General features: G+C 27.5%; 1 protein-coding gene across 2 annotated transcripts in view; it reads right to left on the reverse strand.

Moving 5' to 3' along the window:
- The window catches only part of LOC107455055 (DNA-dependent protein kinase catalytic subunit), a 137,262-nt gene that overhangs the window by 781 nt on the left and 120,288 nt on the right, over nt 1-16,193 (reverse strand). Inside the window, exons 86-92 of one of the 2 annotated variants that reach the window (XM_043042865.2) lie at nt 15,354-15,449; nt 12,292-12,447; nt 10,748-10,949; nt 5,918-6,106; nt 4,306-4,351; nt 3,323-3,404; nt 1,523-1,649 (exon numbers count right to left, since the gene is read on the reverse strand). In XM_043042865.2, the coding sequence (XP_042898799.1) occupies nt 1,523-1,649; nt 3,323-3,404; nt 4,306-4,351; nt 5,918-6,106; nt 10,748-10,949; nt 12,292-12,447; nt 15,354-15,449 (898 nt within the window). Of the gene's footprint in view, nt 1-1,522; nt 1,650-3,322; nt 3,405-4,305; nt 4,352-5,917; nt 6,107-8,579; nt 8,769-10,747; nt 10,950-12,291; nt 12,448-15,353; nt 15,450-16,193 lie in introns of both variants that reach the window. The other variant, XM_043042867.2, reaches the window with a different exon arrangement.

A 16,193-nucleotide genomic window follows, 5' to 3' on the forward strand; every position in this document is an offset into this window, starting at 1 on the left:
AATATTTATTTGCTGTCCGGAGCAAGTTGGCATCTCTGTGTTGAAGATGTCTGAGACACGGCAATTATTGTTTTGACATAAGAAACAAATTATGTCTCCCAGACGTCTTCGTACGTCAAGGGGTTAAATATAAATAACCAAATTTTTTTTTACAAAAGTAAATTTTTTAATAAAGAGTAATCACAGTCTGGAAAATGATTTAAAGTAAAAGCAAAAATGAGATGAATCTAAATGTTTTAATCTTCCAATAAATTTTTATTAAAAAATATATACATATATATAGAGAAATGCAAAAAAAGAAAAAAATCTGGAACAATTCTGTAATTTTAAAATGAAAAGTGAATTTAAGTATTTTTAAGTAGTCTTGAAAAATCTTAGCTACTGTTCATTTATCTTTTCCAGGTGGTCAAAACCCTTATATATAAAAAATCAATCATCTGTTTTATAATGCAGGGTTCCTACTCTTTTAACAAAGCAAAAATTAAGAATTTTTAAGGACCTTTCTTTGAAAAAATTAAGGACCTTAAAAATAGTATGATAGTTTATCATTGAATATACCCCCAGTGAAAGTGCCAATTATTTACCTTTCTTAAAAAAAAATTCTAATAAAAGAAATAAATAAAAAACAATATAATAGTTATATTTACTTTTATGATGAGCTTTACATAAAATTATTTCCAGCCAAAACTATTAATAAGAATTACTTTCACATAATATTGCTAAACAATCTAGCGAAAAACACGAATTAATTTTAAAGCAATCAAAAGTTGAATAAAAAAAAAAACAGTATATTAAGTTGCAATGATAACTGAATAAAATAATTATTAAAATCTAAGTTTGAATTTTATTCTAATAGACATTAATAACAAAAAGTTAGGGATATTTTAATTGAGTGGATTTAAATTTTTATGTAACAATCTTATGCTTATTTTTATGCTTATCTTTAAGAAATAAATATAATAGTGTAACAATCTGAAACTTTATAATTACCAAATATTTAACTTTCTTGTTAGAAGCAAATCTTGCATTCTTATTTAGTACTCAGGAATAAAAATGTACACAAGTATTTTTGAAATTAAAGACTTTTAAAAACTGTGTACCAAAATTAAGTACTTTTAAGGACCCTTATTTTTCCAAAATAAAAATTAAGCAGTTTTTAAGGACCGTGGGAATCCTGTAATGTCTTTATGAATAAAAAATATGGTTCGATTTTCTAAAATTAGAAACAGCTATTGGTTAAGTTGATTTGTTTGAACTCCAAAAATGAAAAAAAAAAGAGAGAAGGACATGGTAGATCACGCCACATAAGTAAATTACAGTTACATGGGTGTATGCGTTCTCGAAATCAACCCATTTAAGTGAAAAGTTGATGATTTTTCTTCCTTACTAAGCATAATAATCAAAACTGCAATCCATGACAACATTGACAATAAAATCTATAACTTTTTTTTATAATAATTGCTTTACAATTATACTAACTTACATACTTATTAACATAAATGTAAAAGTTAAAAAATATCACCTTTTCTTCTACTGATAATCCAGACTTTTTAAGCTGGGCCCGTAGATTGTGAGATGCATCTCCAATACAAACAGAAACCATATTTTGGAAACAAGGTCGCATAGAATGTCCAAGTTCAAGTTCTTTTCTATAACAACATAGAGATAATGCGTGAAACGAAAATCTAAACAACTCAAATAAAAACTATTCATAATAAACATGTAAGCAAAATAAAATTGTAAACACCAAAATATTGTCCCATGTTTTATGACCACAAAACTTTAATTAGAAAATATTTTATGTGCAGGATGACCGAAATAAAAGTTACCCCAAAAATATCAGTTAGCAATGAAATCTGTGTTTAAATACAGTCGAACCTGGATTGATGGATCTTATACATTTTTATTTGCAGTATGTATCCTCTTAATTTAACGGTTTTCTCACAAATGCTATTTAAATAATGTTAATACTTGGTTTAGATAGTTTCTGAAACTTGCAAATTTCCGCCTCTATTGTTAAAAAATTTTTACTAGCATTTTAAAAGAAAATTGAAATTACTATGTTTTCAGCAGAAAAACAGCAACTCCTGATGCTAATAATAAAAAGAAAATAAGAATTTGTAACAGGATTACTATACACAAATAGCTTGGTTTCTGACTTTTCACAGGGCATAAGACTATTTTGTGAACAGTTTTGTTTTCACCTCCTGTTTAGAAATTCCGAGACTTATTTTAATGGTGAGTTACAATAAATTTTTGTAACAATCGAGAAACTTTACATTCGACGAGTTTCTTTTGAAAGAGCAGTTATAGGCCAAGAACTTCCGTGTCCTGAAACGCAGGATACAGTTTGAGAATTTCTATATTTAAGTGCCTTTTCAATGGATTTCCTCTTGATTTTTGTTACGTGGTCTAAGTCTGGATTTTTGTTATGTGACTCTCATAGGTTGCACCTCTATGAAGAATGGATAATACTGTCAGCTTTAACTTGATGATGATTACTTGACTAAATTAACCTAAAACACAGCAGGTATCACTTTTGCTTTTTGCGGGTATTACTGTTCCCTGTCGAATTTACCAAAAATCAATGGCAATTTGTTACAAATACTGAAAATGTATTGTTTGCTGGAGAAGAAAAAAAGGGAACAAACCAAAATTTCCAAATATTTGCAATAAATAAAATATGTTTATTCATTTGCATATTTTTGCAATGTTTGCTTAATACATGTGTTTACAATAAGTAATGTTCTCATACTTATAGCAAACATGTTAATTTTCAAGTCCATTACTTGTTTATTATTTTTCCAACATTTTCAAGTCATTGATAATTTATGTTGGCCAGCATTCAGCGTTTTCCCTTACCTTTCATTCGCAATGAATGGCCCCATGAGAAATGATAGATTGAGGTTTAAATATATAAGTTTTCACGGGTATTGTAAATGTTATTTGAGCTGCTTTTATTTTGGCCAGCCAGTAAAGCTGGTGATTCTAATTTTAAACTTCAATAAAAATGCGTTAAAAAACTTTAACATCTATCTAGGACTATTGCTTATTTATGAAACCTTGTAATATTAATCAAAGATTTTATAATTATATTTATTAAATCAGGAATTTATTAATTAATATTTTTTAAAGAGGTGATAAATATGCCTCTATTAAATATTTTCAAATATTGAACTATTTTGATAGATTATTTGTATACTGTCTCATTGAGATGAAAAAAAATCTTAAGTTCAATAAATGCATAATATAGTTTGCAGAACGTTTAGAATAATTATCTATGTAAATGAAATATTTAATGAGTAATGTTAATATCACTTACCTTGTAATATAGCAAGGATTAAATTCTTCCAATTTCTTGCGAGCAATTAATATTCTTTGCCTAGGAAACCAATCATCTTTGCCTAGTAACACATTTAAAGTCATTTTAAAAACTCAACAAAAAAAGATGGAACATTCTATAGGTCTTCAATTTAATTTTTATTTGTTAAGTAAGAAAAAAAAAATAAAGAAAAAAAAACAAAAAACAAACAAAAATTTTTTTAAAAAATTTCATTATTTTAAATGTATTTTTAAATAACAACAAATGCATTTCAAAACGTTTTATGTTTAAAAAGTTAAGATATTTTTTAAAGATATTAGATAGAATTTTAGAAAATTTCTAAACGTTTCAGATATTTTTTTAAAATCTATTTTAGAAATTAAAAACTAAGACAATTTGCAAAAATTTTAAAACCTCATTATTATTTAGAGCAATGTTTCTTAACCTTTTTTCACAATGGACCCTTTTTAAAATTTTTAAGGAGTCACGGACCCCCTCCCCCTCCCTGGGAAAAAATAATTGTGAAAACAACATCAATTATTAGAAAACATTTAATTTTATTATTTTAAGAGCACAAAATTTTTAAAATTAAAATTTTTAATGTGAAGGTTGTTGCTACTGTTCCTTAATTAATAAATTGAACTGAGGGATAGTTTTCGACAAAGCAACGCGCATATCATGTTCAACATTCAATCACAAGTTTTTATTGTCACAAGTGTGGAAAATCCGCTTCGTTAAGATACACTGTGGCTAACGGAATTATAGTTGCCATAGCTCGCTTTACAAGCAATTAGTAGGCTTCTCTCACAAAAGACCAGAACTCTCCGAGTGTTTTTGAATCGAAATCCATTTTTAGCGAGAACTTTGTTCTAAGATCAATAAGCTCATCTTTAGCAAGGTTTATATCATCGATACAGTCAATATCACAAAGAAAAGGATTACGAATCCCCNTAAAGGAAATGACAAAATAAAATTTCAGATACCTTCATTATGTGTTCCCATAATTTGCTTCTGTTTATTGGCCAAATTCTATAAAATTGAAGAGAAATAAATTAACAAAAATCATTTTAATTTATTATTATTTTTTAGGTAAAGCCTGACATTTTTAAACATATAATCTTTATATCTTAAATTACCTTTCTAACCTAATAAACAATATTAAAGAGAAAAATTGTATTTTAATCAAAAGTTATACACAATTTACATGGCAATGAAACTTTTTTAAAAAAACACTTTAAAGGTGTTGAATTTTTAAGCTGAAATTTCTATCTTTTGACACCCTTAGGCATTGTACAAAAACTCTGTTCTTAAAAATATTTAATATTTCACCCTTTCCTTGAAGGAAAAAACAATGAAGAAAGGTTAATAAGCTTAATACATCAACTGAAAGGATTAAGATGATCAGATAAGGACTAAAGAAATATTAAGTTTTATGATGAGAAACTTCAAAGGATTCCAATAAGTTGTCTCTCCCTTCTTTTGAAACAGTAGCAATCAGCTTAAAGGGCGATTTTTATGGCTTACATAACGTAAAGTAAAAAGTTCTGAGAGATTCACTTTTGCATTGAGAATGGCATTTGTTAATATAAACGAAAAATAATAAATAATTTTTTTTAATATTCAAAATATTGATATTTTTTGTAGAGTAACATTTTAATTCAATAATTAGTTTTTTCATTTTCTTAAATATTTATAAACATCACAATTTTAAAATTAAAAAACAAAATATGTTCAACAAATGTGTCAATGACAAACTTATTGACAAAAAATATTATCAGCATGTCAGAACATGGTTTTGAGTTCAATTGCTGTCAGGTGATAAAGGAAGAATGTTTGCATATTTCTTCTGTCAAAATATCTCTTTCAAAGACCCATTAATCTTGATGCTTGATTTAGAAATTACTATGTCTTCCAATTTGATATTAAATTTAAAAAATTATAGAGCTAAACATTTACAGCGATATTATGGATTGGTTGTTCATTTTTAGGCTTAAAATTAGAAAATAAGTATAACATAAAAACTAAGTAATGATCCAATTTTTAGGAAGAAATCTGATTACTGAATTTAAAAAAGAAATGAATACATTTTTAAATTCTTATTAAATTATTATCAAATATAAATTAAATAAATCCTTCAAATTTTCTTTTCTACATAATTACTACAATCAATATATATTATTGATTTAAAGAAAAATGTTTTTACAAGAAAATAAAATTGTAAGAAAAGGTATAATGTATCATAAATTATCTAAAGATTTTCATTATAAAAATACAACACTAAAATTCATTAGAAGTTCAGATAAGTTATTAATACATTCTTTTTAATAATTAAAATTATTTGATACTATCAGTGAAATGTAATATTCAACAACATGATATTATATCATATCTCAAAAATTGTGGGTAGTTCTAAATGTTTATGATAGACATAGTTTCAAAGAATCACATTCAATTGAAATAACTTTGTAACCATGATGTATTTCTTGAGATATTTAAAAAAATTAAAGGCTTTGTTAAAATAAATTTACGATTTATAAAACAATCTGTGTAGATAAGAACTTTTTCTTAAGTGAAACTCAATTGAGTTAAACATACCATCCAATCTAGTGTTGGTTCCTTAATAAATATATCCATAACATTTAATAACAAATCTCGTTTGGTAGAAATAGCTTTAAGTGCATGAATCATAGTGGCCTCGTAGATTCCTTTTACTTTCAGGGGAGCCATAAGCTGAAGATATTGAGGAGTTAATCGGAAAGGCACCAGCTCCGGCACAGGTAGAAACTGGAAGAAGAAAAAAAAATACATAAAAGTAAGTAAGAATCAAAAGTATGAACAAAAATTCTAATTACACTCTTGGTCCAATCAAACATTAGCGATATTTATGTCCTAATTAATCTATGCATGTTAATCAATCTATGCTATATTAACTAATTAAACATGGTCTAATTTGGTATAGCCACTCTCTAAGATATTTAACTCTTTTCAATACTTTCATTGTTTCTTTAAAAATATTCTTATTGTTTAAAATTAAAAATAGAGGATTTTGGGTGCTATTTTCAGCACAATTTAAAAATTTTATTGAGAAAAAAATATCTAAAAAAACAATTGGGAAAAAATTTACTTTAAAATGTTTTTGATAATGAAACATAATGAACTCTAGTTATTTTAAATTAACATCTGAATAAATTTTCAAATATCTGCTATAACAAAAATAATTTTTCACGTTGACCGTTAGAAGTTTTTTTCTTTATTTTTGTATTTTTTTTTCTTCTTATTTCATAACCGACATTAGACATTTAAAAAAAAATTTGAGTTTACCACTACCAGTGTTTAGTGCTATAGTCTTGTAATTTCGAACTTAATCCAGAAGACAAGGGAACTCCTGGATCAAGTACTGAAAAAAAATTTGCCTTTGTGAAGGGATTTTGATGGAACTAAACCACATTTGCATTATCTGGAGGAGAAAATCATGAAAACATCTCATGGATAGCCTGACAGCAAGGGGACTTTGACCCATGATTTGTTTGCCACTGAGGATACTTTACATCAACAATGTGGTCGGTGCGAGTCAGGTACAGAATTCACTTCAACCAGCCAATGCTAGGATTCGAATTCGCATTACCTCATTGGGAGGCAAGCGCTCTATACCCTGAGCCACCACTGCTCTTTATTTTGTATTGTAATTATTCTGCAGACTGTATTTGAAGGACATGAAAAGACATTAATACGCTTAGTCTTCAGAATTAAGTATGGAGTTTTATAGTAGGGGAGCACAACCCTTTTGAGTGAAGGGCCACTTGCACAGCAGGTAGATTAACGTAGGGCCGCACGCATGTTTAGTCCTGTTAGTGGCAAATATGATGATTTTTATACAAATATTAGTGTTCTAAGTACTTAATATTTTTATCAGTAAACTTAATAATATATTAGCAAAAAATTAAATGCTTTTAATTATTTGAATTTATTTAAAACTAAAAAAAATGATACATTTATTTAAAAAACTTTTTCCATTTTTCACAATAATTCATTTATCAATATATATACATATGTACCTAAATATTGGGAGGTGTGATATAAATTTTAATCAAAAAGAAGNAATGAAAGTGCAAAAAATATAGGCATTTTAGAGTAATATAAATTTGAATTAATTATTTTAATTTAAGAAAATTTATATTGTTTAAACAAAAAACAAACTAAAAGAATTTTTTTTGTTGCGTTCAGAAGTTCCCGCGGGCCACACATCAACAGTCGATGGGCCGCAGGCAGTGCACCCGTATTTGACAGCATAAAAAGCAGGTGCAGCTATACTGCATCACACACAAGGTAAATACTTAGGACACAATATATTCAAGGTAACAAAATCAAAGACTAGAAATTATATCTCACATAAAAACTAAGATAAGAAGAATGTGAGGGTCCATATAAAGAAACAAAGAAAGTTAAAAAACCACGTCAGGGTTGAGGTTACCTAAAAAGGCAAATCTACTTTGTGGGCACGAGTGATAATATCAAATGCTAAAGAATGTCGACAAAAGCTCTGAATATAAATTTAGATAATTTTTTAAATAATTAATTTCTATAATGTGACATATTCAAAAGCAATCTATTTACTTTCTTCCATAATTAATGGTTGAAGATTTAGTTTTCTATTTAATCATCAAATCCTATGATGCATTTTTAAATATCCATATCATATCAGCTCCCTGCCATGTTTCAACTTTATCTTTCTTTTATGAAAAGAATTATAATCACCTTCAAACCAAATATTCTAGGGCACCAACAATAGCCAATGAGTATTCTGTCCAGACTATAGTAGGGTGATGATGAGCTTTTAAAGCTATTAATGGAGAATGAAGGTTTGATAGGTAATGGGTGGAGAATGTATACCCCCTTGCTCAACAGTTTTGAAATGTATTATAATAAATACTTGAAATGTATATTTGAATAAATATTATTGTTTATTGGTGTTTTACAATATCTGTCAGCATTTATCATGGTGCAGCAACACCATGCAGCATGATGCAGCAACACCACCATATTTACAACAGATATAAATTTGACTTACACTTGAGAAGAGGTGAAAAGCAAGCTCAACTGTTTTATCACGGTCATGTAAGGTGCTATAATATGACATGGACACATAAAAACTGTTAAAGAATCAATAAAAGAGCGTCGACCGTTTTGATTACAAACTAGACAAACTTTTAAAATGATGTAAATANTCCTAAATTTAACTCAATTGAGTTAAACATACCATCCAATCTAGTGTTGGTTCCTTTATAAATATATCCATAACATTTAATAACAAATCTCGTTTGGTAGAAATAGCTTTAAGTGCATGAATCATAGTGGCCGCATAGATTCCTTTCACTTTGAGTGGAGCCATAAGCTGAAGATATTGAGGAGTCAATCGGAAAGGAACTAGCTCTGGCACAGGTAGAAACTGGAAAAAAAGATAAAAGTAAGTAACAATCAGAAATATGAAATAATAGGTAGATTATAAAAATTGTAATTACGATTTTGTCAATCAAGAATACAAAACTAATCAAATATTAGACATGTTTATGACCTGTTCATGGTCTAATTTGGTATGGCCACTTTCTAAGATATTTAACTCTTTTAATATTTTTATTGCTTATTTAAAAATGTCCTTCTGTTTAAAATTAAAAATAAGAGGATTTTGTGTGCTATTTTCAACACAATTTAAAAATTTTATTAAGAAAAAAAACATCTAAAAAAACAACTGGAAAAAATTTACTTTAAAATATTTTTGATAATGAAACATAATGTACTCTAGTTTTTTTTTTAAATTAACATCTGAATAAATTTTAAAATATCTGCTATAACAAAAATAATTTCTCATGTTGACAGTTAGAAAAAAATTTATTTAATTTTGTATTTTTTTCTTCTTACTTTATAACCAACATTAAACATTTAAACTAATTTTGAGTTTACCACTACCAATGTTCAGTGCCATAGTCTAGTAATTTTGAACTTAATCCAGAAGACAAGGGAACTCCTGGATCAAGTACTGAGAAAAATTTGCATTTGTAAAGGGCTTTTGATGGAACCTACCTGCATTTGCATTATCTGGAGGGGAAAATCATGAAAACATCCCAGGGGTAGCCTGACGGCAAGGGGACTTTAACTTATGATTCGTTAGCCACTCAGGATACTTTACATCAACAATGGTCGGGTACAGAATTCATTTCGATCAGTTAACACTAGAATTTGAACCCGCATTACCTCATTGGGAGGCTGAGCCACCACTGCTCTTTATTTTGTATTGTAATTATTCTGCAGACTGTATTTGAATGACATGAGAAGACAATCATACGCTTAGTCTTCAGAATTAAATATGGAGTTTTACAGCATAAAAAGCAGGTGTAGCTATATTGCAACACACACAAGGTAAAAACTTCGGACACAATATATTCAAGGTAACAAAATCAAAGATTAGAAATTATGTCTCATATAAAAACTAAGATAAGAAGAATGTGAGGGTCCATACAAAGAAACAAAAAAAGTTAAAAAGCCACGTCAGGGTTGTGGTTACCTAAAAAGGCAAATCTACTTTGTGGACACGAGTGATAATATCAAATGCTGAAGAATGTTAGCAAAAGCTCCTAATATAAATTTAGATATTTTTTTAAATAATTAATTTCTATAATGTGACATCTTCTAAAGCAATCTATTTACTTTTTTCGATAATTAATGGTTGAAGATTTAGTTTTCTATTTAATCATCAAATCCTACAATGCATTTTCAAATATACATGTCACACCAGCTCCCTGCCATGTTCCAACTTTATCTTTCTTTTATGAAAAGAATTATAATCACCTTCAAACCAGATATTCTAGGGCACCAATAGTAGCCGATGAGTATTCTGTCCAGACTATAGTAGGGTGATGATGTTCTTTTGAAGCTATTAAAGGAGAATGAAGGTTTGATGGGTAATGCATGGAGAATGTATACCCCCTTGCTCAACAGTTTTGAAATGTTCCCATAAGTATTACTGTTTATTGGTGTTTTACAATATCTGTCAGCATTTATCATGGTTCTAACAGATATAAAGTTGACTTACACCCGAGATGAGGTGAAAAGCAAGCTCAACTGTTTTATCAAGGCCATGTAAGGTGCTAATATCACATGGACATATAAAAACTGTTAAATAATCAATAAAAGAGCATCGACCGTTTTGATTAAAAATTAGACAAACTTTTAAAGTGATGTAAATATTTTTTTTTACATACATGTTTTTTTTAATGCACTAATAAAAAAATTGGATATTTTAGTTACGTGCTTACCAAGTACACACACAATATATTAAAGAAATTAAAATTATGAATTTTATATATTACATTCATAAAGGATTTGGACAGTTTTATTACAATAAGTAAATAGTAATTTCATGGTAGTTACTTGAGTAGCTGAACCAAAAGCATGACCAAAATCAATCCCAATTTCACATCCACTTGTTTTGTCAATTAAGAAATTGCCCAAATGACGATCTCCTATACCAATTATCCACTGAGAAATACATATCACAGCATGAGACTTAGCAAATTTGGTACGCAAAGCTATGAAAGCTTCAGGGGAGGAACTAAGTTTCAGAAATGATTTTCTAAAAATAAATATACAGAAAATAAGAAACGTTTTCATTTGAAAGCATATCAATTTACAGTACATTTGTAAGTAAAGAAAACAGTAATCAATCAGTAAGCAGTATAGTGGACATGGATGAAATTTTTTTCTTCTTTATTTACTATTTTCTTAATGTTGAAAAATTAGGTAAAAAAATGACTATTCAAGTTAGCAAGATTAAGATTTGATTCAGAAGTGGAAAGTAGAACAATGTGAAAAAAGTATAAACAGTGCCAGGATTAATTGCATAAATGGTTAAAAAAAATATGCATAAATACTAATATTGGACTAAATTTTGCCTCCATTTAAAAATTTAATGCAGATTGCTTTTCAATAAATAATAATGTGAAGAATCTCCTCAAAATTTTCATTTAAAAGAAGAAAAAAAATATTCTTTAGCGACTGACATTTTTATTTAATCAAAAAATATTAAGCTTTAAAAAAATTTTTTTGTTAGATATTTTTTATTAAGCTCACAAATTTTAGTTGCATTAATTTCCAATTCAATATTTGAAATTATTTAATGATTTTTAACTTTAAGTTTAGTTCTTCATATCACTTTTGACTCTTTAAACTTTAAAATAAGTCACATAAATTATTCTCTCTTTCTTCAAAGAAAGAGTAGAAAAATTATAAAAAGTAAATGAATTCCATTAATGTACTAGTATACCAGTATATTAATAGTATTTTACTAGTAGTAGTGTATTGATTCTATTAACATTTTAGCAAACTTATTGATAACCTAAATGTTTTTAACTGACAAAATAATAATAATATTTTACTTTTTAAATTCGATTTCATTTGTCATTATAAAAATGGCATCTCTTTCTTTTACATGATCATTCCTAGCATTTTCCAAATAAGTAAAATATTATATAAGTAAATATTTATACAAAGTTATGTAACCACCACTCTTAAAATCTATTTTTAGAATCATTGTCAAAAGTGAAAAAAAGTATGCATGTTAGGTTTTGAAAATTAATATTAAAGGGAGAAAAAAAAATAGCAAAAGCACTATTGAGATTTATCACTTATGAGGAACATCAAAACGTGCTTGATTGCCTGATGAAACCTGGAGGTATCTTTAACTATACTGCACCTTTCAATTCCTGTTTCTTCTAGCACTAAAACAGGTTTTGATGGTTTTAGTTCTGTATATTAAAGCTGAGCTGCATCTCATTACATATTTTCTAATATTTACTGAATTAAGCATATAACAAGAAAATAGTTCAGAATGAATACTCTTGTAACATCTGTTAAAGCAAGTAAAAAGTAATTACTGAGAAAAGTATACACTAAGAAAATTCCAAAGATTTTTTTACTTGAGGAGGTTTTTTGGTACAAAATTGACAATTTTTTCATATTTTTGAATGCACTCCTCACGTGTTTTCTTCATGTAAAAAGAATGGTACATTGAAGCAATGTTTTCTGCTTTTCTGTCCCACTGCAAGATTTCGGACTGAGCAAGATTTCCATCTCTAAAAAGATTTATACAAAACAATTTTATTATAAACATTTATACATCACATTATTAAATATCATTTTAAAATAGTCACTCATAGACACACACAATGAAATGCTGAGCTTAAAATAACTAGGAAAATGAATATTGCAATAAATGTGAAATTTAGTACCTATTTTAATAAAGGTCTGATTAATATATTTATAATAGCAATTTTAAAATGTAAATTATATTTTTGGTAAATATAAACTACAAATCCTACCCTCCCTAATTTGGATAATATGAAAGAAAAAATTTTCCCAACACAATGATGACTCTCAAGAAATACTGCTCATAAAAGATGGCAGAAGTTCCCAGTACTGTATCAATGCTAATCAGAGTAACACTCAATAAGTCTAACACAGCTATGGTAACACTCTTGAAAAACCCATATGAGTTCTGGGGAATAGCAACCCTATAACTCTACAAATCAAACTTTTATGTATTCTGATATCTAGTTTACACGTCATCACTAATGTGGCTTTAGTGAGCTAAATTTTCATATTTTCAAGACAATGGATGAAAACTTTTTTAAGTGTAGATTAACAATTACTTCTTGATAAGCGTTATTGAGATTTTTGCACCAAAGAAGTTAACTATTATTGACTGGTATGTGGAATTTAAACGTTGCTGCAAAAATGCCAATAACATTGAATGCTAAGCTCATCCAAAATCAGCAGTTATTCCAAAACACATAAAAAGTCGAACATAAAAAGATAATACAAAATAGTTTTGGAAGGAAGGAATAGTTTCTAAAGGGAAGTAGACTGAGATAGCTGATACCTTAAAGATATAGCTGATACCAGAAAATAGTGTGTTTACACCTTGTTTGAGAAATCACAACTTGCTTTTGATGAGGGTATTGCACTTGCTATTACCTGACCAAAGCCATCAATGCATGGATGTTTCAGAGAAGTCAAGAGAGGTAAAAAGGAATTCATGAGACGGTGTGTGAATGGATAAAACACGGATCCACTACAGCACACCTGAATCAAAAAGATAATCAGCTGATAAAAGTCATCCAAAGCAATGAAAAACTCAAAAGTCACTGACAAGGTCATGACATCCAGGTTATGACATTAGAATGCACATGGCATTTTGTTCATTGACTATCACAAGAAAGGTAAAACTATGAATAGCAATTATTACGTCATATTATTGGATTGATTGAGATTAGAAATTCAGAAAAACAGACCTCACATGTCAAAGAAAAAAAGTGCTGTTTCACAAAGATAATGCCTTAAGTCACAAGTCAATTGAAATAATAGTTAAATTGAATTAATTACTCTTCAAATTGCTTGAATAGCGACTACTGGCTTTTTGCAGACATCAAAAAAGATGCTGGAGAGAATTTGGCTCCAATGAAGAAGCAATTGCTGAAACTGAAGCCTATTTTAAAAGTAAAGACTACAAAAGCATCGGAAAGGAGCTTTAGTATGTATTTTAGAATGTATCACTCTTGAAGGAGAGTACATTGATAAAAAAATTAGGAATTTCTGGAGAAAAAAAACAATTCTTAGCTAGACTGCAGACTTATTGAGTGGTGTGTTATAAGCACAGGACCCTAAATGTCACTCAGCAAATAGCTACCTTTTCTAAAACAAATTTTAATTACAATAGTGTTACAGTAATGAGATAGATTTTGATTAGACTGTCGTAATTATTGACACAGATTTTTTTCAGATCGAATATATGGCCTGGAAAATATAATATTATGAAAAAGAAAACATTTCAGTGAAAATTAATAGTTTAAAAAAATTAGAATGACTTATACATTTAGATAATTACAGCATTAATAATTAAATTGAAAATCAAAGAAATCAAGTGACAGTAAATAATTTAAAGCACATTTAAATTTGCTTGATTTTGAATATGGCAGTTAACCTACTATATTCCATTCATTTATTCATGTTCAAAGATAATTCTAATTCTTAGTATATGAGAAAATTTAAATGTGAATCCCAAATGAATTGAAATGTTCTAAGAATGTTTGATAAATTAAAGATAACTAAATTTTAATAAACATCACAATATTAATTTTCTTATACTTAAGGAATAACACAGTAATCTGATTTTTTAGGTCTGTATTAATACACATAAATAAACATAAAAATCGAAACATCATTTTGAGAGTCTAAGAAAAGACAAAAATTTTCTAGGTAAATTTATTAATACAAATAAACAAAAATATATAACGTTATCATTTTTACATTATTCTATAATGTATATTTTATAAAATTTTCACACGATTATTTGTTAAATTATGGTCAATAATTTAATACTCTTCTTTGAAGATGATAGAGATGAAAATTCCATTTTTCATCTGATTTATTTGAATTTTAATAGCACCTATAAATATTTTTCATTGCACAAAAGATTTTACCAAGGAAATTATTTCGTTAAAAATATTAGCAATAATTGATGAAAATGCCTTAGTCAAAAACTCTAAAATATATTGAAAAAATCCTACAATATTCACAACTATAATAATAATAAAATAATTATTTATTCATAACCCTACAAAGTGAAGAATTTATTGACACTTCAAGCATAAAAAAGATATTTAGGAAACACTCCATGCCTTTTACATTTTTATTCACAAATATAATTTTTAATTTGACATTATTTACATGTTTTACATATTTTCAACCAAAAATATATAAGCAAATAAAAAAAATCAGAATTCAAGATTCAATTCAGAATTCAGTATTCAAATCAGAATTCAAGATAAAATTAATTTTATTACGGATATTAAAAATAATAAAATGTGTGTTCAACAATGATAAATCAGAATTAAAATATTAATTTTATTAGGTACATTAAAGGGGAGGGGGGGGGTAATAAAAATTTTATCATCCCTTACAAAATATCTACAATACTTACCGCTTATAAAATTGCTTCCTTTCTGTTTCAGACATGCCATCATTCAAGAAGTCATTTAACACAGTAGTATTATCTACCCATTCAATTAAACCAAGTCTAAAACATCAAAATTAAATATATTATAACATTTTACAGTGTAAAACAAAATACATAAACACCTTTTTTTGAATGATTATAAATAGAAAAAAAACCAGTACTGTTTAAATTAAAAAAAAATTTTATTATACTATTCATTATAAGAAAACATAATGAAAACTCAAGAAAAACTTTTATAAATAGTTAATAACAAGAAAATAGCAATCACAAAAATAACTGAAGCAAAAATCAAAATACACAAGTAATATTTACAGGATGATTTTAAAACAACTTTCTCAACACATAACTCATTGGGGAATATACCATTCAATAAAACAAAACAAAATATGGGGCAAACGTTTTCTAAGACAGCAGTTCCCACTATTTATTAGATATGGAACCTTTCTTTGATCAAACTTTTTTTTAAAGAAACCCAAACTTTATAAATAAATAAAATTGCAATTGTGAACATATTAATAAAAAAAAGACTATTAATTATTTCAAATATATTTAGAGTGAAGAATGAATTTCTTTCATTAATAATAGGTCTAAAATTAAATTTCATGAAAGAATATCGAAGTTGCATGCCTGGAACAGTATGCGATCTGGTTCTGAATTAATTTTTGGTATAATCATAAACTAAAAAGGAATGAAACATGAAACAAGATAAATTACGGCTTTCATCCAAATGAACAAGAAAAAGAACTGTTATTAACATTGATAATGGTTATCAAGGAAACATGCTTCTTTGATAAATTTAGTTAC

This window comes from Parasteatoda tepidariorum, chromosome 3 (assembly GCF_043381705.1).
Source record: "Parasteatoda tepidariorum isolate YZ-2023 chromosome 3, CAS_Ptep_4.0, whole genome shotgun sequence".
NCBI classification, from domain to species: domain Eukaryota; kingdom Metazoa; phylum Arthropoda; class Arachnida; order Araneae; family Theridiidae; genus Parasteatoda; species Parasteatoda tepidariorum.